The sequence below is a fragment of the Colossoma macropomum genome, unplaced genomic scaffold (genome assembly GCF_904425465.1).
Source record: "Colossoma macropomum unplaced genomic scaffold, Colossoma_macropomum, whole genome shotgun sequence".
NCBI lineage: Eukaryota > Metazoa > Chordata > Actinopteri > Characiformes > Serrasalmidae > Colossoma > Colossoma macropomum.
This window is the reverse complement of record NW_023494791.1, coordinates 41,350,211-41,372,302: the sequence shown is the minus strand read 5'-3', so window position 1 is coordinate 41,372,302 and position 22,092 is coordinate 41,350,211. Positions and strand designations below refer to the sequence as shown.

Here is a 22,092-nt window from a genome sequence, read left to right as displayed (position 1 = left end):
CACAACCCAGGTTTAACATCCGCAAGTTCAGAAGATAAAAACTCAAATCTGAGTGAGTGGCTGGTGTTGATGTGACCAAACGACAGAATCTAACCTGTTCTGTGTTGACATAAAACCATATATATAGACATGTATCTTATATATTTGAAATCCATTTGAAATACATTCTAAACGCTTACATATATTTCTGAATATACTGCCATATTAACCAATTTTTTTAAAATAAATTTGTTTTAAAATGTATGCAAAATAGTACACATATAAAGGTACCACACAAACATAAAAGTATGCAAATGTATTTATTAAATAAATTCAATAACACTCAATGGATCTGCTGGATGGGATAATTAATCTTCTGATTGACTACCATTCAGGAAAAAAGTATCATTTGTTGACTGTAGACGTCTAACCGCTGTAATCTAAAGGGCAATACAGGCAATATAGAGCACTCTCTTTGGTCTACACTAAGGTATCATGTTGTGAAGTTAAATGTCTTGTGAAAATGTGAGCAGCAAAGTGTCTGGAAAGCTGGCAATAGACCAAGAAACCACAACTCACACTGTGTCCTGGTCCTGTTCTGTCTGCTGCGCACCTGCTCTGTCCACAGAGTGGGGTACTGCGAGATGAACTCTACAGAAACAAGGGAAACACTGATGTCACAGAGACTGTAGTGCAGCTGCTGACTTGCACTTACTTACACATAAACAGTATTAGTCAATAATTTGTCAATAATTGGTTTTTGAATAACAGAAGACATGAAAAAAACATGAAAATTACAAATGAAATGTAAAATGTTGGCTTCGGAAAAAGGATCACACACCAGCTTCTCTGTGTGGCTGTCTTCGAAGTAATTTTTAAGCATTTAAACAAAAAACACACATTCTGTAAGGCACCCTCAGTCAAATTATGCATGTAATAATTACATGATTTTCAAAGTAAACACATCCTCTACTGGGAACAAAAAAGAAAGGCTTTTTTTTGAAAGACATTTTTGTGCACAATTTCTATTTATTTGTTTAACATGCTGGAAAAAAAAATAAAACAGAAAATATGTTTTTGCACAGGCCACATTTTATGTTTTATTTTTCCCCCAATATGGTAATATATACATATTTCATACATATATACATAGTTCATCAATCATACTTTAAAAGAGTTGTGTTCTCTGTAGATGATGTTAAGTGATTTTTCACTTAGAAAATCAACAAAATGTCATTTGACCAGGGGAGCACAAACTGTTGCATGTGACTGTGTGTCCAAACTTTTGACTGGTACTGTATAGCAAATGTACGTATGAGGGCCAGATCAATATTAAAATGTTGTGCCCGATATGGATACTAATTTTAGAGGGATAAAAAATCTGATGACTGTGACATCAACCTAAATAATTTCAGATTTTAGATTTTTCTTTTATAAAATTTAATTTTATATTGATTTTATTGATAGATATGATCGACAGTTTTCTTCTTAAATCAACAACTTAATCCTCTTGATAAGATGGAATGTAAAGGGCAGAACCTACAGAGTCAGGAACTGAACCGTATTTCTGCACTGTATTATTGCAAAGATAGAGAAACACATGCAAAAAACATTAAATTCGATGCACAGGCATGTTTGTGGAACCTAAAGGGTGTGTTGCAAGAAAAATAGTTGCTAATTGCCAGCAAATTTTTAGCTTGTTGTCAATGCCAATAAAAGCATAAGTCTCCAGTTAGGCTAAGTGTGTCAGACTCCCATCCTTGCAGGCCACAGCACTACAGGCTCAATAAAAATTCCCATATTCAGCTCATTAGCTAATGAACAAGGCCTTCACATATTGAATTCAGAGAGTTAGAGGAGGGAAAATGCTCATTTCTGTAGTGCTGTGGACTGGATGGAATCCACTTTGACATGCCTATCCTAGTCGCTAAGATGTAAAAATGGAGAGAGGATGAAAACAACCAAGAAAGAAGCAGACGAGCCTAACTGCCAAACGCCACTCACCTTCCTCCTCGGCCGGCGGCTGGGGGTCCATTCCAAGTCCAGGAGATTCATCTGCATTTAGAATGGAGAAGATTTGCAAGGAAACTACAATTACGAGAGTAAGCTAGACGTTCACGACATCGTTCAATAACTATTTGCACATTGCCCGGCCAAGAGAGAACAAAGAGTGTTTGTAGTGGACGGAAGGCTAGAAGAACTAAAGGAAAGAAGCTGGAGGATGAAGACATTAGAAAAGAAATAAGAGAAGAAGGAGGGAAGGGAATAGTGGTCATGTGATCTCCTGGCTGAAAATCTCAAGGAACGTTACAATCATTGTTAACACAGTAAAACACGTAATGTATGCTGTGGCCCAATTCTAGCACTAATTTGAACCAGTTTTTTTGAATACATACTTACATGTTTATAGTATTATTATATATTATATTGGCATGCCAAATTTGAGAATAATCAAAATCTAATGTGTACTAATGTGTACTAAACTGTACCCAGTTATTATGTATACTGGCAATAGGCACTATTGTCCCACCATTGGGATGTCAGTGTTTTGTACAGTAATCAAAATCAAACATTATTAAGATTAGTCATATTATTTCTACAGTTTTAGTATTTAGTGTAAATTTGGGCCACAGCAGTACTTTGCAAAAGTCTCCAAAACATAGAGAAAGTCAATTGGTGCTTTATACTGATTTTTAAAAATTCCTGTATAATTCAGTCACTGAGTAAACAAAGTCATTCAGAATGATTTTTTTTTTATGTGAAATGGTTACTTGTAGAGAAACCTACCCACTCAGATTTCTTTACAGTGGAGGTGATAGGAACCAGGGGTTGCAATGTCTACAGTGCAAACATAGCCATTTTATATGCTACCAAAAAAAGAACAAGTGAATCAACATGTGTGTTTATATGTAATGTTGATGACAAAACAGCAGTAAATCCCCCCAAAAAATGCTTTCTTTGGGGCTATTTGCCTGTCACCACCCTTAATGTTATTGTCTGCCATAAAATAAAATTTAGACCAAAACCTTTTCATAAAACCATCATTACACAATGTCTCAGGCATCACACAATGCATTCACAACCATTTCATGTAATAACATTCTGAGAACTTTTATAGGCATTAAACTCTTCAGACGTCTGGTTCCTTTCACCACCACTGTGAACAATTCTGAGCTGGTAAGCTAGTCCAGAATGCCACATTTCACAATAAAAAGCAATCTGAATGACTTTGTTTCGATCTTAATGGTTGAATTAGGCTGAATAAAGGGGAATTCCACTGAACATAGGTGGAATTCCTCTTTAATCCACTTTGAGGGAATCATATCTGAAAGTTGTGTAAGACTCAAAGCACTTTCTGACCCAAGTGGCTGAAAAAGCAACCTGAATTTGAAGTGGGCAGGTCCCCCCACTCACCCTGTTTGTTTTTTCTTGGTAACTGTTTACCAGCCCTCAGCTGTACACTGAAAGGGCAGAAATTGCAAAATCCTGACCATTGTCATGAAATAAAGTTATTACTGTTGGTCTGGATGGTCTTAGTGGAATTCTTTGATGAGTAACCTTCTCATGCTCACACTGTATTCATTATTACCATCTTGCGCTGCTTTACATAAAAACCAGCTGACTGCTATTTGAAGGGCATGAATTTGCGATGGCACTTCTTTTTAACAAGCAATGTTGTTTAGTTGAACCTTCTGTGGATGGATACTCATTCCTCTGATGTACACAATGGGTTGCTAGTTTATTAGTTGTCTGTCTTGCACTCAGAGTTGGTTTTATGATAGTCCCTTTCCATTGATTTGTGGGCTAGAGGGTGGCTGATACATCGAGCAGGCATAACATTATGTCCTTGTTTCTACACTCATTGTCCATTTTATCAGCTCCACTTACTATATAGGTGCACTTTGTAGTTCTACAATAACAGACTGTAGTCCACCTGTTTCTCTGCATACTTTGTTAGCCCCCTTTTACTATTCTCAGTCCAGCAGTGACACTGAGGTGTTTAAAAACTCCAGCAGCACTGCTGTGTCTGATCCACTCAGACCAGCACAACACACACTAACACACCACCACAACGTCAGTGTCACTGCAGTGTTGAGAATGATTCACCACCCAAATAATACCTGCTCTGTGAGGGTCCATGGGGGTCCTGACCACTGAAGAACAGGGTTAAATGGGGCTAACAAAGTATACAGAGAAACAGATGGACTACAGTCTGTAATTGTAGAACTACAAAGTGCACCTATATAGTAAGTGGAGCTGAGAAAAATGGACAATGAGTGTAGAAACAAGGAGGTGGTTATAATGTTGTGCCTAAACGGTGTATACTGTGTAACATCAGATGGGCTACAGTCTGTAAATATAAACCTATAAAGTGCACCTGTATGGTAGGTGTTACTTATCAACTGGAAACTCAGGGCTGGATGCGCTCAAAATGAATGGTGTAGCCACCCAAAATATGGGTAAATTTAATGTTCAATTTAATAAGACTGCAGCTTATCACACAAGCTGTGTATAACCCCGCCCACTAACTGCTCGCTCAAGCCCCTTTAAAGGGCACAGAGTCATTTATTATATATATTAGCAGTATTAAAGCTGTATTACGTCAGATTTGCACACAACATGTGTGAGTAAATTATCTACTATTACCATCAGTATCGTCAGTATGAAGTTGAACATCAAGCTGGACCTTCTTTTTGAGCCAGTGCATGTGATGCTAATAAGTACAGACGTATGACATGGTCTGACAAACTCCTGCAAAATCTGTCCCAACACCTCTGACTTTTGAATTATATTTCAGGCTTACATGGACACCATATGGACCCTATATTACAGGGTAACATGGACACCACATTGTTCTCAGTGACTCAGTAGTGCTACGTCTTTCAATAGTGTAATGTACTTTCAATGAACTTCTTTCATAGTGCAGCTTGAATTTCTTTTGCATTCTATAGGGCTGTCATTTTATTCCAGGCTGAGAAAATAAGAAACATGGACTGTGAGCCGTATTGCAGCCACATCACTGTATATTTTGCACAGGGCCTTCTCACATATGTAATTCTGGTCCTGAGGGTTTAAAAAGTGTCATTCTGATGGTAAATATTCTTTCAGCCCATTTTCAAGGCTCATTCCTGTGTCACTGTTAAAGGAAGTCTCTCACGTTTTTGAGACCCAACACAAACTGGCACCTGGTTATAAACAGTGCATGTGCATGAGTAAGAGAAATGCATTCTGCACTTTACTATGTGCATGTCAGGCTAATACTTTAGGCCAATAAATTGATTCTGATTCTGATTGGACAGAGCAGCTAATCGCTATCGCTAATGAGCTTTCCGGTGAAGGGTGAAGGAGGCAAAGTTTCAATTTGTGCATTTGGGAAAGAGACAAGGTTATAAAAGTCATAAACACCACACAACAGTCTGCAGTACAGCTAAAATAAACCATCTGTCCCACTGTGTAGGAAGGAGACTAAAACACAGAGGAAATGAAAAACAAAAGAGGCTGATGCAGGCACCCTATGAAAATGAAAAAAATGTTATTGTCAGTATATTCCAAAATGTAATGAGAATACACTGTAATACAGTACGGTACAAAAGCCAGAGACCGCCTTATTCTTTCATTTCCAGTCAAAACAGCCATTAAGGACCAGTTACTTATTTTACAGTGTCAGTTCAAAACGCAGAAAGCAGAAATCTATCAGAAAATGACACAAAAGGCTTTACAGCTAAATAGAATATAATAAAAGTCATCCTTTGCCTTTATTACAGCTTCTATTCTTTTCCTTTTCTTCTTGAGAGCTGCACATCCTTTCAGACTCATAGTGTTGAGTTGCCTTCTCACAGTGGAAGGATGGACAGAAACACCTGTGGATGTTTTCAGATCTGAAGCAGCTTGATTTTCTCCTCTCTCTCAAAGATGAAAGCTGTTTATCTGATGGAGACAGTTTTGATGATCTACCGGGTCTCATTTTCTCTGAATCTTTTAATCATTTTTTAGACTTGGAAATTAAACAAATTTTTTCCACTATTTTCCTATAAAATTTCTCCTTTCTTATGCAAGTGGATCATCTTATACTAATTTCCTCTGAAATATCTCCCGAAAAATCAACTTGTACTTATTGGGTCACATTCACCAGCATCTTCCCAAGTTTTTTCTTAAATTTGTTCTCGATAAAAGTCCCAAGAAAAAGTCTACATCAGATTCATGACGTGTTCTTAAACTGCAGAATTGTTCGCACCTTTGTTCTCTTGAGTGTGTGTAGATTCTGTTCTTACCTAGGAGCAAATCCCAAATAAGAAAACTGGTGAATGTCAGAATCTTGGTAAAAAACTGTGTAAGTGGGTTTTAAGAAGAAATTTCTTCTTAAGAACAGTCTGTGAATGAGGCCCATTGTCTGTTTTAACTGGAAATTAAATAAATGAAAAGTGATCTCTGCACAGAATTGTATATTATGCAATATATTGCTTCTTTTGATCAGGCAGCTGCTGCTTTGTCTTAAAAGGACCTAAAGGAAAGCCAGTTCAGTTGATGAAGTCGACTTTCATCTGGAAAGAAAAGTGACAGCACTAGAGTGACCAAGTTAGTGTCCAGTACTGCCTTGAAGCCTTTCTGTTTCACTTACTGTAAGAAAAGATGGATTATTAGAGCGACTTTCATTTTGATGACTTTAACATGCAGGTTTGTTCACAGAACCATCACTGGACAAATATTGGAATGGGAAGCTCCATTACAGCAGAGACGTGTATGCGCATCCACACAGTGCCAAGAGCAATGTGAGAGTCATGATGAGGGAAAAAGATTTAAAAAATCAGCATCTGCATGTATAAACACAGATAGACACACACTGCCAAAAGCAATGTGTGAATCATTTTAGAATGAGAAAGTGCTTCTCCATAGGTATGTACCTGTTTTTCCTGGCTCTCTGGGAGGCAACTTCTCTTGCTTTGAGCCTGAAAAAAAAACATGTTAACCACAAGTTACTTATTGGCAACATATTGGTTCTTTGTCATACTGCAGACAAATGGAGGATTTAAAGTTATTCTTCAGTGAAAAAAACACATTTACATAACTTCCCACTACCTCAAAATGCATTCCATTAGCCAACACGTGTGTGGTGTTTGAACATTGCTTCTTTCAGTTTTGAACTGGAGCTACAAGGCTAATGTAGCTTCCTTTAATGTAATGTAAAGGAAGCTTATACCTCACCAATTACTACTGTGTAAAGTGTGTGCCTAAAGGATCACATACTTGCCCAAATTCACACTGAGTTGTTAAATAATGTCAAATAGACTTGCTTATGTGGTTTATCACACTGTATGACATACTTCTAGCAATAAAAATGGACAAAAGTACTGGACATGGCTACAAACAGTAGTAGTAGCCATCTTGAAGCCTGAATTTTGTACATACTTGACATACTTTGCTGATTTTCTATGTGAAAATCAGTTAAAATATCATCTACATAGAACAAATGTAAATATGCAAATTTCTGTGCATAATTTATTCATTTGCTGAGTTTAACATATTGGAAAAAAAAATAAAATATAAAACATAAGATATGCCATAACTTGTGCACAGGCCACAATTTATGTTTTATGTTTTTATTTATTTCCATCTAGTTTGCTGAAGCTACAAAGCTAATCTAGCTCACAAGCAATGGAAGCTTATCGCTGTTGTCAGAAGAAAACCTTGTATCTCCAAAATGGTAACTTTACAGGAGAAGGAAAAAACATACTCTACTTTTAATGTAAGTCAATGGAACTAGACTTTTTTCCAAGTCATTTTAGGCTGTTTCTTTTGGTCCATTCTTCATGAAATGAAGAATGGACCAAATGTAAAGGGCAACAGGCATTTTCAGATTATGTCAGAAACTGAAAAATGATAAAAATGGGGATAGGAGGTTTTCTTCTGACACAATTAGCATCATACAAACTGTACGCCTAAATCACATGCTTATTGCCCTCATATACATTTTCTAACTCTGTATGATGTACAGTTATCTATATAAGTGACCAAAAGTATGCTGCATACAGCTAGCAGTACATAATTCAGTGTCAGGATAAACAAGTCTATTTTAGATTTCTGAACAGTTCAACATGGTTTAAGGTGAGTGTGTGATGACTTACAGTTTGCTAATACATTGCTAATGTACTGCCATGTTAATAAGTAGCTTGTAAACACATGGATGGCATTACCTGTTAGCTACATTACCCACATAACTTCAGGTTGAAACTAAAGGTGACACCAAATATGACTTGGCTGACTGACTACCTTTGGAGTAAATTGTGTAAATTTGATTTTTCAGCTATAGGCCATATGTAAGAACACTGTACACCAAAGAACAATGAAAAGCAAGCATTGCTGCTTCATGTGCGAATTCCCTTCATGTGCCAGTGTCTAATTACATCTTAAACCTCTACAGGGCACATGTATGTGTGTTCTGAATGCTGCAGAAAAACATATGACACCATGCTGGCGCAAAACGTGCACCGTGCTGGAAAGTGGCCTGAACGCACAGCTGTTTCCCGATGCTCGTCCATGCTGTATTGATTAAGTCCTCACATGTGCAATTAAAATAGCTATCTAATTGGCCCCTTTTACTGAGGTTGCCACAGTCGCACAAAGCCGAGCGCGCAAATCATGCTCTGGGCACGCAAGCCTCATGGTGACAGTCTTCGGGACATTATCGCTCCGTCCCTGTCTGAAGTTGCCCCCGGGGCAGGAGGCTGAGAGGGGGGCAGGTGGCTTTGGTTATGTGAGAGTTTTGGCAGGCCTTCTTACACTAGCCCTCTGGAGGATTAAGCGTTTTGCTCTTGCTCAACGCTCCTGCTGGGCTCCATACCGGGGTTGCTTGCTGCTAACGGGTTGAGTAAGAGTTCCAAAAGGCTTCCTCCCTACTGTACAGGTCCAAGGTACTTTTTTTGGTAAGAAGGATAGAAGGAGAGCCCCGCTAACTCTATGTGAAACTTAAAGGAATAGTTGAAGCGATTTCCCCCTTCCTTTTAGTTTCTTCTTCAGTTTGGAGTCACTGGAGCTATGAGATTAATATGCAATAACGTACCAAATCTGTGTCCACTCTTCATTACATTTCCACTCAAATGGCCATTAAAATACAAAATCAGAAAGCATCAGACATATTTAGATATATATTTAACAGAAAATGACACAACTCCCCAACAAGAACTTTTCCACACCTCCAAAGTTCAGTCTTAGAAGTTGGTTGCATTTTCTGCCTCTAACCATCTAAGAAGTCCCAAACATATTCAATGATGTGGAGGTCTGGACTCTGGGGTGGTCAGTCTATTGTTCTGAGAACACCAGCAGCTTCTTTGTTTGATTGATAGTGAGGGCTTCTTGACAGCTACACATCCTTTCAGACCCATAGCGCCGAGTCGTCTCCTCACAGTGGAAGGATGGACAGAAACACCTGTGGATGTTTTCAGATCTGAAGCAGCTTGATTTTCTCCTCTCTCTCAAACTGAAAGCTTTAAGTGCTGTTTATCTGACGGGGACAGTTTTGGTGGTCTTGCAGGTGGTTGTTCTGAGTCCCATTGTCACTGTTTATTGATTTGTTTTCAACTACTACTACTGTTTTTTCAAGTGGATTATTTTATGTCTAATCTTATCAAAAATGTTTATGATAAAATATTTATGATGAACTTATACTTGGACCACTTTGGCTGGAAATGAGATAAATGAAGGTATTTTGTGCAGCACTGTAGCTAAAATGCATTAGACGTTTATGTGTTTATATAATTGAGTGGTTATTCAGGCAGGTAGTTTTCACAAAGCTAATTGGTGTAATTTAACCATCCATCATTAGCCTTCATTAGCTTCCAGTGCAAAACTTAAAAAGTCAGAAACCATGCTTCATTTAATTAATTCCCACTCAAAATAGCCATAAAGACAAGTTACTAATTCCAAAATAAAAGATTGGAGAAAATCAAGCTCCACTGCTTCTTCCAATCTGGAAAAATCCACAGGTGTTTTTGTCCATTCTTCCACTGTGAGAAGAGTAACTCAACACTATGAGTATGAAAGGATGTGTAGCTGTAGATAAATAGATAAATAGATGAAGAAAAAAAGAAGAAAATACCAGACACCCGAAACAAGACCTCTGAGATGTTGAGTAAGGTGATGATTCTAAATGTATCATTTTTGGAAGTTAACAGAACTCGGTATGTACATCACTGAAGAATTTGAAGACTCTTTGAACCAGGTCTGCAACCATCAGTCAAGCAAAGTGGCGGTTCTGTTTGAGAATGTACAACAACATCTGGAATTTATGATTTGTTTTTGATGGAAGGCATCATAAAAGCTAATAAGTATAAACAAATATTAATACGTTATACAACTATTCCTCTGGAAAATGCTTGATTGGGAAGAAAATCATTGAACAGCAAGATAAAGAACCAAAGCACACTGCTGAGAAGATCAAGACATACTTATAAAACAAAGAGGTTGCTGGTGAACAATGGACTGGCCACCCTAGAGTCCAGACTTCCACATCATTAAGTGTGGTTTATTCAGATTGTGGGAAGCACACAATGCAACCAACTTCTAAGACTGAACTTTGGAAGTGTGGAAGAAAATCCCTGCAGATTTCTTTGAAAAAATGAAAGTAAGTGTCCCGAAAAGAAGGAAGTGTTCCAACACTAAATACTGACAAATATGATATTATATGTAGTTGTTGGGACTTCTTTGTAACGTCCTGTTAAATACTATATGTTTCTTGTTTTTTTGGACTCTGATATATGAATAACCTGTCCTTAATGGCCATTTTGATTGGAAATTAAACAAAATGTTCCTTTAAATACTGGTAATACAGCCTTCTGGCCCTTTTTTTAAATCATTACAATGTCACTCAAAAATGAAATCCTCAAATAATGTTTCCCACCACAAATATAATCCACAGATTTGAAACCCATTAAAAATAAAGTTTCAGCGGCCACTGCTACAGGTTTTAGGCTACCGTTCAGTTGGCAGATCTGCCTGTGTCTCATGCGTGTTGGGTACATAGAGTTCATCTGAGTGCATAATATAATCTCCAGCGAGTTTCCAAGGCAATCACGATACCAGCTGCGCTGCTACTGGGCAACTTGTTTCTTACAATAACAGACTGAGGTGAGGTCAGTGGACACAATACAACTGGGCAGACACATGAGCACTTTATTTACTCACGTAAAAAGGGTCGATGGGGAGCGTGAGTTATACTTTCTTCATTATAAGCGTCTGAAACTCCATAAACCCCAGTACATACCCTACTTTGCCTCTAAGCCACTTTAATGTGGAGTCTCTTATGAGCAATAAACAAATGGGCACCTCAGATAAAGAATCTTACCCTGGCACCGAGGCTTCTTATTGGCTACAGCTGAGCCGCTGATGGGTCTGCCATTGGGCGTCACACACCAGCAGTAGCCGGTGTAGCTGTGGCATTGTACCTGTGCAAAAAAGAGAGAGGTGCAGAGAAAGAGAGAGATATGTTAACTGAGAATATAATCAGGAGCGTGGAAGAGGGTTTTTCTTTTCATTGGACATTTTCTCCAGCAAGTTACCTTGCCACTGTAATGTCCAAGGCAGTTGAATTGTTATTGAAATGTATAACCTGATGGACCATAAAGGCAAAGAGAGATGCAGTGGTCACAGTTGGGGATGTGCCAATCCTGTTTTTGCTGCCCAATCAGATCTTATTGTTGAGTATTGGCCAATACTGGTATGATATTTATATTTTTTTAGATAATACAAACCAAAGATTTGGGTAAAATCCCCTCAATTTTAGTATAATGTGACACTATGCACGTTTTTGCACATTTTGTTTACTATTTTTTAAATAAAATTTTATTTGGTGTCTATTCTTGATTTCAAGTCCAATGTTTTATTTTTACATTTAATTAACATAATCAATTTAATTTACATAATCAATGCAATATTTTTTTTACCTGGTATCATCAGATGAACTAGGACACTAAACAATTTTAGAAATCTTGACTTGTTCACCTACACAAACGAAACTCCAGTTTGCTTCCTGTTCAGCAAATTAAAGACTTTCCATCAAAATACACTATATGGACAAAAGTATCAGGACACCTACACGTTACACCTGCAGGAGCTTTTATTACATCCCATTCTAAATCCATAGGCAATAGCATGGAGTTGGTCCCCCTTTGTAGCTATAACAGCTTCCACTCTTCTGGGAAGCTAGAAGATTTTGAAGAGTGTCTGTGGGAAGTTTTGCTCATTCATCCAGAAGAATATTTGTGAGGTCAGACACTGATGTTAGATGAGAGGGCCTGGCTCTCAATCTCCATTCTAGTGCATCCCAAAGGTGTTTGATGGGGTTGAGGTCAGGGCTCTGTGCAGGCCAGTCAAGTTGTTTCACACTAAACTCACCCAGTCATGCCATTAGGAAGCTTGCTTTGTGCACTGGGGCTCAGTCATGCTGGAACAGAAAAGGTTCTTCCACAAACTGTTCCTACAAAGTTGGAAGCATAGAATTTTCCAAAATGTCTTGGTCTGCTGAAGCAGTAAGATTTCCCCTTCACTGGAACTAAGGGTTCTAGGCCAACCCCTGAAAACAACCCCATAGCATCATCCCTCCTCCACCAAACTTTACAGTTGGCTCAATGCAGTCAGGCAGGTAACGTTCTCCTGGCATTCGCCAAACCCAGACTCGTCCATCAGATTGCCAGATGCTAGCTGCTCAGCCATGGACACACATTTCTTGAAGCTCCTGATGCACAGCTCTTTTGCTGATGTTGCGTCCAGAGGCAATTTGGAACTTGTTAGCAATCGATTTAAATGAAGTCAGGGCACTGTGCGCTTCAGCACTCGACGGCCCCACTCTGTGAGTTTGCATGGTTGTTGTTGCTCCAAGCTGTTGTTTCTCCTAGATGCTTCCATTTTACAATAATATCACTTAGAGTTGACAGGGGCAGCCGTAAGTGCTACTTTGGAAAGGGGTTAAACATGCTCAGTGGTCATTTTAAAAATCAGCACATTTGCAAGCGGCATAGTCTTATTTTAAACCCAGCTGAGAATCACAAGAGCAAACCACTGCAGGAGTGTATTTTGTACAGGTTTCAGAGAAACCAACAAAAATATACAAAGCTTCAGAACAGGATTGGGCTCAAAGTAGCCAATACCCGATCCATTAAAATATTCTGAGTTCAGCTCTGGGACGTGTCACAATAGTCAACCCACAATTAAGCATTGTTTGTTACAATATAATTATGGGTCAGAAAATAAACAGACATGAATGGTCCATTGCATCACCGCAAAACTCTTTAGACAGTGTAATTTAGACCCAGACGTCAACTGCGTCCCCAAAGCCAGGAGTCTGACTGTTAGATTAGTCTGTTAGTATTTTAAAGTGATGGGGAAATACCAAAAGAACACAAATGTCTCCTTTTCCCAAATGTAGTTGGTTCCTCAAGATATATTTGGTGTCTACAGTTTGCTTCTTTAATCTTGCACTGAAGCTACAAGTAATGAAAGTCTAAAAAATGCATAAATGTATGTCATACAGTGCCAGAAACATCATAAGCAAGTCTATCTTAGATTATTTAACAACTCAGCACAGTTTAAAGCAAGTATATGCTTTGGTCATACATGCCTGATTGTAATTGGAGGGGTATTAGCTTCCATTTAGCCTCTACAGAAGCAAACTTCAGACACCAAAGATGTCTTGGCTGTTTGACTCTTGAAGTTGAATATATTTGATTTGTTTGCCAACAAATTTATGCTTTCATGTTTTGTATTTCTTCTGGGTCTCCATCGGCTCCCTTACCTCGCTGTAAGTGCCGTCTGGGTTGCAGACAGGTACAAAGACTTGTGGGAACAGTTTCTTGGCCTGCTGCTCTGTATACTTCTTCTCGGCCACGCACCTGGACGTATCTAAAGTGGACACACAGTTGAGATACCATCAGAAACAACAAAAAACAGCATGGCCTTGTGAGAAGGTGTCAAGCTGCTACCATCACTCACAGAAGCAAACCAACAAGAAACATTAGCATCAAGTTTAACGCTGCTGAACATCTTCGGTTTCATTCATGTGATCCAAATACAGTACATTAGATGGGTCATTAACACTTTACTGCAGGAATAAAAATATTTTTATTACTTTTCTTACTAAAATGGCATAATTAATAGAAACATAAAACATTTTTTGTTTGTTTATTTTGAGGGGGCTTTGCATTTTGTTGCCACAGGGCAACAGTTTGTGTCAATGGGATGGCAATCTGCAATCCATACAATCAGAACCAACCAACAAATAGGATGAGACATAACCATAACTGTCATCCAGGCATGATCATATATGCATAAATGTTTTAAGAAAGGAATATGAAAACAAATATTCATATATTCATAAAAACATCAACTTGGGCTGTAGCATAATGTGAAAATCACTGTATCTAGGGTGTTGATTTCCTCCCCTTGTATGCATTACAGATTGCAGTTTCATTGTGGCATGATGTTGCCGTATGGCAACAATTTTATTTTACAATTTTATATAAAACCCATAGCAACTAAACTAGTTGCTAATATGAGAAAGACACTATAAATTCCTACAGATTGTGTTTCAATTTTTCAATTGCTGTGTATAAATGGGGTATATAATTAGTGAATTATATAATTCTATAATTATATGTGTATCAGAAAAAAAGGATTTCATTTTCACATAAAGCCTTTAGTTTCTCAAAAGAAGAGCTGTATATTTTAATCAAAAAAGGGAAGAAAGTTATTGATGCCAAATTGTTGCCGTATGGCAACACCATGCAGAAAAGTGTTAATAGAAACATAGCAAAACAAGTTGTGGTATGTTAATGTAGAGATTTTAGGTGCAAATGTTAGCATTTTGCATAAGGTTTTTGGTGTAAAATGTGGCCAGTTTATACCATTTTTTTTCTAAAGCATTTTTTAAGTGAACTTCCACCCTACTGGATTTGTATATGTGTTAAACTCATTTTTTCCATTTGCGAACTTTAGTGAAACGTGAACTTTAGGATGGCTGAATTTCATTGGTGGTTGGCATTCAACACTCCTGGTCTGCTATGTGATGCAAGCCCAACAGAGCCTGACAATATAGTTTTGGGTTGAGTTTGTGACAGCTGTGACGATCAGGCTCAGGTTAGGCTTTTTCGTTTTATTGGGAGGAATGTGCCTACAAAGGGAAAAAAAACTCTCCAAGAGGACCTGTTGGCTCACTGTTAAGCTAGATAAGCAATTTTACCATTTCCTATCTTATAATAAACAAACATAACTGCACTGTAATTATTGTCTGTCTTTTAATGTATTGCAGATGAGTAAAATATCACTTTATCCCAGCATGTAAAATCATGCACATCATGCATATCAAGATAATTGCGCATAATTTGATAATATCCAAGCTTGATTTTAAAATTTAGCAGGACCAGTTGGGCCTGGTTAGGTTGGGTTTCAAAGTTGTGGGTTAGCATTTGGGCTTCAACATTATCCCAGCCACTTTTTGGACCCTACCAACAGCATTTACTGCACAATGTCCACTTCAATCACCATCAATCACCTAAATTCCTAGCCTGCAAATCATATTAGGCTGAGCCCTTCAACAGCAATCATGCATAGAGAAAATAGCAAATTTAAGTAGATGGGCAGATTGTCTTGGGTTTGCCGTGTGACTGATGTGGCACGGGCCTTTTTTCCAGAGGGAAAAGCAAACTGTGGAAATGAATTCAGGAAAAAGAAAGCCTCTAGTTCTTATTTGGTAACGTCTGAATGTGTGTGTTAATGTGTGTGTGAGAAAGAGAGAAAGAGAAAAACAGAGGGAGGAGGATAACTCAAGATGTTTCGGAAGTTGTCAATATATGTGTGGTTAGGAAGAGCACCAACAGCCTTCTCTCATTAGAGCCACATACACAAACACACACTCTCATATGCACACCCCTCAGTCCACCCCGAGCCCCTAAAGTTAACCCTTAGAGGTTTCAGTTGTTGCCATTAATTGTCATTATAAATGCCATAATGTTTAATGTTAAATGTATATCACAGTATAATTAAAATTTATTATGGTTTCAGTCTATATCCTGTACAAATGGAACCATTTAGATGCTTAAGTGAACCTATTTTTGCAGGCTAACAGTGGTTCATTACTCTGGGCTGTCCTTTCACTTCAGAAACATTTTTTAAAACATATTTCAGTACATTTCAAATATGTTTAACAGTAAAAAAAACAAAACTGATCAATGTATTGATAAACCTGTACCAATACTGCTTCCTAGCACTAGCCCCAGCAGGCCTGACAAAGACAATGCTAAATGTTGTTTCTCGTCTTAATTTCTACAAAGCTGAAGTTCTTGTTTGAATTTTCTGTTCCACCTTAAATGGAGCGACTTGAAAGTAACAGCTGCGCAATTTAAGGTGGAACAGAAGCTTCAAATAAGAAGCCAATCTCTACTTTGTCAAATGAGTCTGATGTGTCTCGGACACTCGCCGCTGTGACCGTTAGACATTACTGGAATTTGGAAATGTTACAAGATAGTTGTTGCTAGGTGTACTCTAGTTAGCCATCGTGACATCAAACATTATGACACCTGTTATGATAAACATGACACTGTTGTATTACTGAACACCTGTTATGACAGCTCATGACATCACATGATATCGGCCATGTTGCACTTCAGCATGTGACATAAACTGCCATGACATGCATCCAGATTTCTCTGGATTAACTGACGCTTTTAATGATATTATGCACTGTAGACGTCGTACTGAGGAACGTTATTCTTAAACTGTTGGATTATCCGCTGATATGTTTTGTGGCAAAGTGCTTTTGGAAAAACATTGGAAAATTCTGGTTGGAAAAACATTCCAAACAGAATACGGAAGCACTCACAATCACTTCCAATGAAGATTAGTGAAAGAAATTCAGTAAATTTATGTAAAATTAATTTATTTATATAAAACAATAACTTCAGACTTGTAAAGGTTAAAGCGGCCCTCTAAGTGAGTTGACCAGAGCTATGTCCAGACAAGAGCAGACAACCTCTGAGGTAAGGGGGAGTTGGACGTTGAGAGTTGGTTCTGGCTGGGACGTGCAAAGCCGCAGAATGAAGCTCCACCAGCCTGCTTCAAAATTCAATTTCAGCAATGACATGCACTCATTTTCTCCACTGAGCAAATGGTGTAATACACCCTGCGACTGTAATGCACCCTGAGAGCGGTGAGCGCAGTGGTGAGGTGGCACCTCTTCTGTGGGATACACTGCCCAGTCTGCTAAAACTCACAGAAAGAGAAAGACAGATGGGGAAAGAACGATGGAAAGGAAGAGGGAGATGGAGAAATAAAGGCAAAAATAGCCATGCTGGAAGAGAGAATACGAGGGAAAGAGAGAGAGAGCAGATGATCAGGCTGATGAGGAGTGACAGAGAGAAAAGACAGACAGAGAGAGAGAGAGAGAGAGAGAGAGAGAGAGAGAGAGAGGAAAGAAAGAGAGGGAGAGGGAAGGAAAGGGAGAGAGAGAGAGAGAGAGAGAGAGAGAGAGGGAAAGGAAAGAAGAAAGACAGAGGGGTGAAGAAAGAGCAATAAAGATGAAAAGAGAGTGAGAGAGAGGAAGAGAGAGAGAAAGAGAGAGAGAGAGAGAGAGAGAGAGAGAGAGAGAGAGAGACATAGGGAAAGAAAAGAAACATCAAAAAAAGAGGAAACAGAGTGAGATAGATAGGAAAGAAAGAGGGCCATGAGAGGAAAAACAGAAGGAGAGGGATAGAAAGAAAAGAAAGAGAGGAAGAAGGGAGGAAAGAAAGAGAGGGAGAAGGGAAGAGAGGGAGAACAAAAGGAAAGCGAGCAGAAAAGAGAAAAGAGAGACAGAGAGAAAGAGAAGAAGGAAAGAGCGATACAAGAGGAAAAAGAGACAAAGAAGTAGAGAAAGGAAAGAAAGGGGAAGAGAGGAAGGAAAGAGAGAGGCAGACGGAGGAAAAAAGTGACAGAGCAAGGAAGCAAACAGAGGGAGAAAGAGAAGAAGGAAAGAGAGAGAAAGACAGAGAGAGGATGGAAAGAAAGAGAGGGAGAGAGAAATAAAGAGAGAGGGGGAAGGAAAGAAAGAGGGAGAGGGAGAGAGTAAAAAAGTATGTATAAAAACCTACAATATATTGTGAATAAGAGAAATCAAAAGTCTACAAAAAAGAAAAACTTGTGTCTAAAAAATGTTCATTAAAAATACTGAAATATTGAGTCAAATGAAAAATAAAAATGCAATCATTGCTGCACAAGTAACATGAAGAAGTGACCTAATATATAAACAAAATACACATACAATTATCAGAGAGAGAGAGAGAGAGAGAGAGAGAGGCAAATGCAGAGATGGCGGATGAAACTGAGTAAAACAGGCTGAGAGCAGACAGAGAGGACTGTTTTATTTCAGCCTGCTGAGCGTGAGAGGACGCTGGCCCGCGGAAGGTTCCGGGTGGACAGGCGGATGAGATGGCGGGATGTTGGAAAAGGATGACGATGACGAGAAGAAAAGAGAGAGACTCCAAAGTTAGCTTGTGTGGAAAAACGCAAGCAAAGCTTCCAGCGAGAAGAAGAGAAGACTGGAAAGAGTGACGGGGCCTGAATCAGCTCCACTGAGCTGAGGAGATACCAGCAGAAGTTTGGACACATTTCAGTGAATGAAGACGCTTTTCATACTTTTTGAACAAGTGGTTTTCAGCAAGCAGCAAGGTCTCAACAGATCGGACAGAACGGATCTTTTTTAGACTCATTGGAAAAGTATGTCAGGATCTCAAGAGTGTGTAAAGCAGCGTTATAGCAAAAGGGGTAGAAGTTTTAGATTAAACTACATAGAAAACCACACTTACAGTGTCAAAACTACTTACAGGCAGACTTACACTGACTCCATGGTAGGCTAAACTTTTTATGGGTTACTATACTTGATCAAAATCATTTTAATATGATGTCTAATAATAAATGTTACATTAAAATTTGCTGAAAGTTTGCTAGTGTAAAGAACAAGACTAGTGTTAGCTTTGGCATTAGCTCATCTGGCTTTGGCTGCTAAGATCTCCTCCTTATTAGACATGAAAACCTGTCACTTTAACATTGAGTGACTAAACAATTTCTCCGTAAACACGGTTTCCAGGATCCATGTTTTTCCATCTTTAAATTGGCCAATTTTGTGAATTCTAAAGAATTTTAAAGTTTGTAAACACTCAAAAAACATTCTCAGAAAACAGCAATACCTTAGCCACTAACAACACTGTAGCAACCACCTGGGATACTACAGCAACAGCCTAGCAATAAACTTAGCAACCACCTAACAACCACCAAGCAACAACCCAACAGTAAGCCGGAATACCATAGCAACATCATAGCAATATCATAGCAACCCGCAATTACTAAATAAGCCAAATTAAGCTATCAAAGACAATCAACAGTTTTCAGCAGCTGCTTTAACTTTTGAAGCATTATTATTTGTCAAGCCAACTCAACTTTCTCTGTCTATTTATTATTAGGCTACTTCTTATTGTCTTGAGATATTTAAATATCATTCATTTTAAAATGTGAATATTTTAACCTCAAAAATGACTTTGAAATTGAAATTGCCCAGCCCTAGCCGAAAGTCAACATTTCCCAACAAAACTTTTTGCTGAGGAAACAGTAAGAAAAAAGGAGAAAGTGTCCAAACTTTTGACTGCTACTGTAGAAATGACCTTTGAATGTCCCAAGGCACACCAGGCACACTCAAGCTGCCCCTCTTGACCTTGCCCTCTGTCCACCTCCCCTACAGGAGCGCTCTCTCCTCCCTCTGCTCAGAGCAGAGGTGCGTGAGACTGCCCCGCAAGCACAATGCCACTGTTATTAGCTTTCACGCATTGCACAGAAATCGCTCTTTTTGCTCTTTTTTCTCCCCTGGCTTTCTCTTCATCACTCTCGCTTCCTGCGTCTGGGACATTGCTGGTACCATGACATCTCACCACCTGCCTGAGGTCACGACAAACTTTTTGTTTGCCTCTTCTCACAAAACAACTGATAGAGTCACCAAGAAGAGAAGAGAAGAGAAGAGAAGAGAAGAGAAGAGAAGAGAAAAGAATGGACTAAAGAAAGAGAGACGAAGACAGAAAAGAAGTGTAGAAGAGAAAGAACTAAAAGGAAAGACAAGAGAAAATGGTCATTGAGAGGAAGGGAGAAGAGGTGAACGATGAAGAAAATGACAAGAACTTTTAAATACAGTGAGGGAATCTGTGGCTCATTTGACCTTTGGCCTTGCTCAGTAGTGATGGCCACTTGTAATTTCTTTTGTCTTTCCACAAACAAACTCTTCCTAATTTTTTCAGAGGCTGTTTTTTATGATCGTTAATGAACGTATCAATGCCACACAACAATAGAGCATCACTGCTACAATGTACGTTTGTAGAAATTTGTTTCGCACATAGATCAGTTTTTATCAAATGTCTTTGTTGATTGATGATATAGACACACTTTGAATCCACTACTAGGTTATTTAAAGACTAACATCTCCTACTATAGTGAATAATAGTGTGAATCCATGGACAAATAAGACTTGATATTACTGTCAAAAATGAAACTATGGTGCAAAATGCCAAAAGTAGGCATTGTGGCTTAAAACTAGCATTTAATAAATAATTTGTCATGCTCTACAATGTATGTAGTACACCCAGTGTAGCACATGTAGTACTCTGCCTTGGCGATTTGACAGAATTAACAATTTTGTATCAATTTCATGTCAGCCAGTGTTCTTTCACTATAGTACCCAGCATGCATTATGCCTGTGGTGCTAAACAAATGATGCACAGCCACAGATTTAGAGCTGATACTGGCGAGCGTTAGAGATCCAGCACGGACCTCAATTGGTTGTAAAATTTCAAACAGTCCTCAAAAATCCACTCCAAAGCAGTAGACTTCCAAAAGTACCACAACCTTCAAGATATATCATCAGAAGGTGGGTTTCCTAGTCTTTAGACCAAAAAAGCCTCCTCTAGAGACTACTGCAGCACTGCTATAAGAGGTGAGTAGGCATGTTTACAACAGATGTAGTAATGATAACGTTTTTCATTTTGGCGCAAGTGCCCCTCAAAAATAGGCCTGACATTGTAAAGTAATTAAAAAATAACATCAAAGACAAAAAAATGCAGCAATTAGAATGAATGCCAAATACTAAAATAAGGACATGGGCGTGAGGTGATCTCTCTGCCCAGATATCAGTATTTTATAACAATATTTCATTTATGTAGTTTATGCTTCTTTGGTCTGTCATTAAGTTCTAACTGTCTTCCCATAGACACATTAGGCTGGGACACATGAGAAAAGCTCTTTATAGGCTTCACTTCATTAATGTACTCAAAGTGCAAAGTCAGGTGAGTGATTACACATTAATTCCTCTCAACAACGGACAGTCTGTCCACCTCTTATTGTCATCCCAGAGCCCAGGGGATCAATTATCCAGAGATGAATTTAAACCCTGACCCTACAAAGGTCACAGAGTGACCTCAGCACAAGGCTGACCTTTGCACGGCCCTCGGATGACCTCCAGCTGGGGGTCGCGGCACTTGGCTCGCTGGAACTCGCAACGTGAGGAGAAGGTGCGGCCGTCGGATGCACACAGAGGCTTCCGCTGAGCCCCGGAACAATCCGTGTTACACTCCTTGTCCTGCTCGACCCGTAGGAACTACAGAGAGAGAGAGAGAGAGAGAGAGAGGAGAGAGAGAGAGAGAGAGGATAAGATTTAAATAATAAAAAGGATGCATTCTACTGTTTTAACTCCTAAAGCCATGACGTTTTGGTACATATGCAAGATCATATCGCTCTCCATTTTTGTCATTTTTCAGTTGTTGATATAATTTGAAAATGCCTGCTGTCCTTTACATTGTGTGTAAATTTCATGATCAGTGGACCAAAATAAGCAGCCCTGGAAAAGGAAAAGGTCTGGGTCCACTCACTTACATTAAAAGTAAAGTAAGTATTTCCTTCTCCTGTAAAGTTATCATTTTGGAGATACGAGGTTTTGTTCCAACAACAGCAACCAAATTATGACCAGTTAAGGACATAAAATACATTGTACTACACTTTTAATGGCTGGTTAATTAAAGGGGTATTTAGACAAAAATATATATTTTATTTAATATGTTA

General features: G+C 38.6%; 1 protein-coding gene across 2 annotated transcripts in view; it reads right to left on the bottom strand.

Annotated features, from left to right (window-relative positions):
• The window catches only part of smoc2 (SPARC related modular calcium binding 2), a 66,334-nt gene that overhangs the window by 29,161 nt on the left and 15,081 nt on the right, over positions 1-22,092 (bottom strand). Inside the window, exons 2-7 of one of the 2 annotated variants that reach the window (XM_036575092.1) lie at positions 21,469-21,631; positions 13,763-13,869; positions 11,318-11,417; positions 6,882-6,926; positions 1,984-2,067; positions 559-630 (exon numbers count right to left, since the gene is read on the bottom strand). In XM_036575092.1, the coding sequence (XP_036430985.1) occupies positions 559-630; positions 1,984-2,067; positions 6,882-6,926; positions 11,318-11,417; positions 13,763-13,869; positions 21,469-21,631 (571 nt within the window). The remainder of the gene's footprint in view (positions 1-558; positions 631-1,983; positions 2,068-6,881; positions 6,927-11,317; positions 11,418-13,762; positions 13,870-21,468; positions 21,632-22,092) is intronic. The other variant, XM_036575093.1, reaches the window with a different exon arrangement.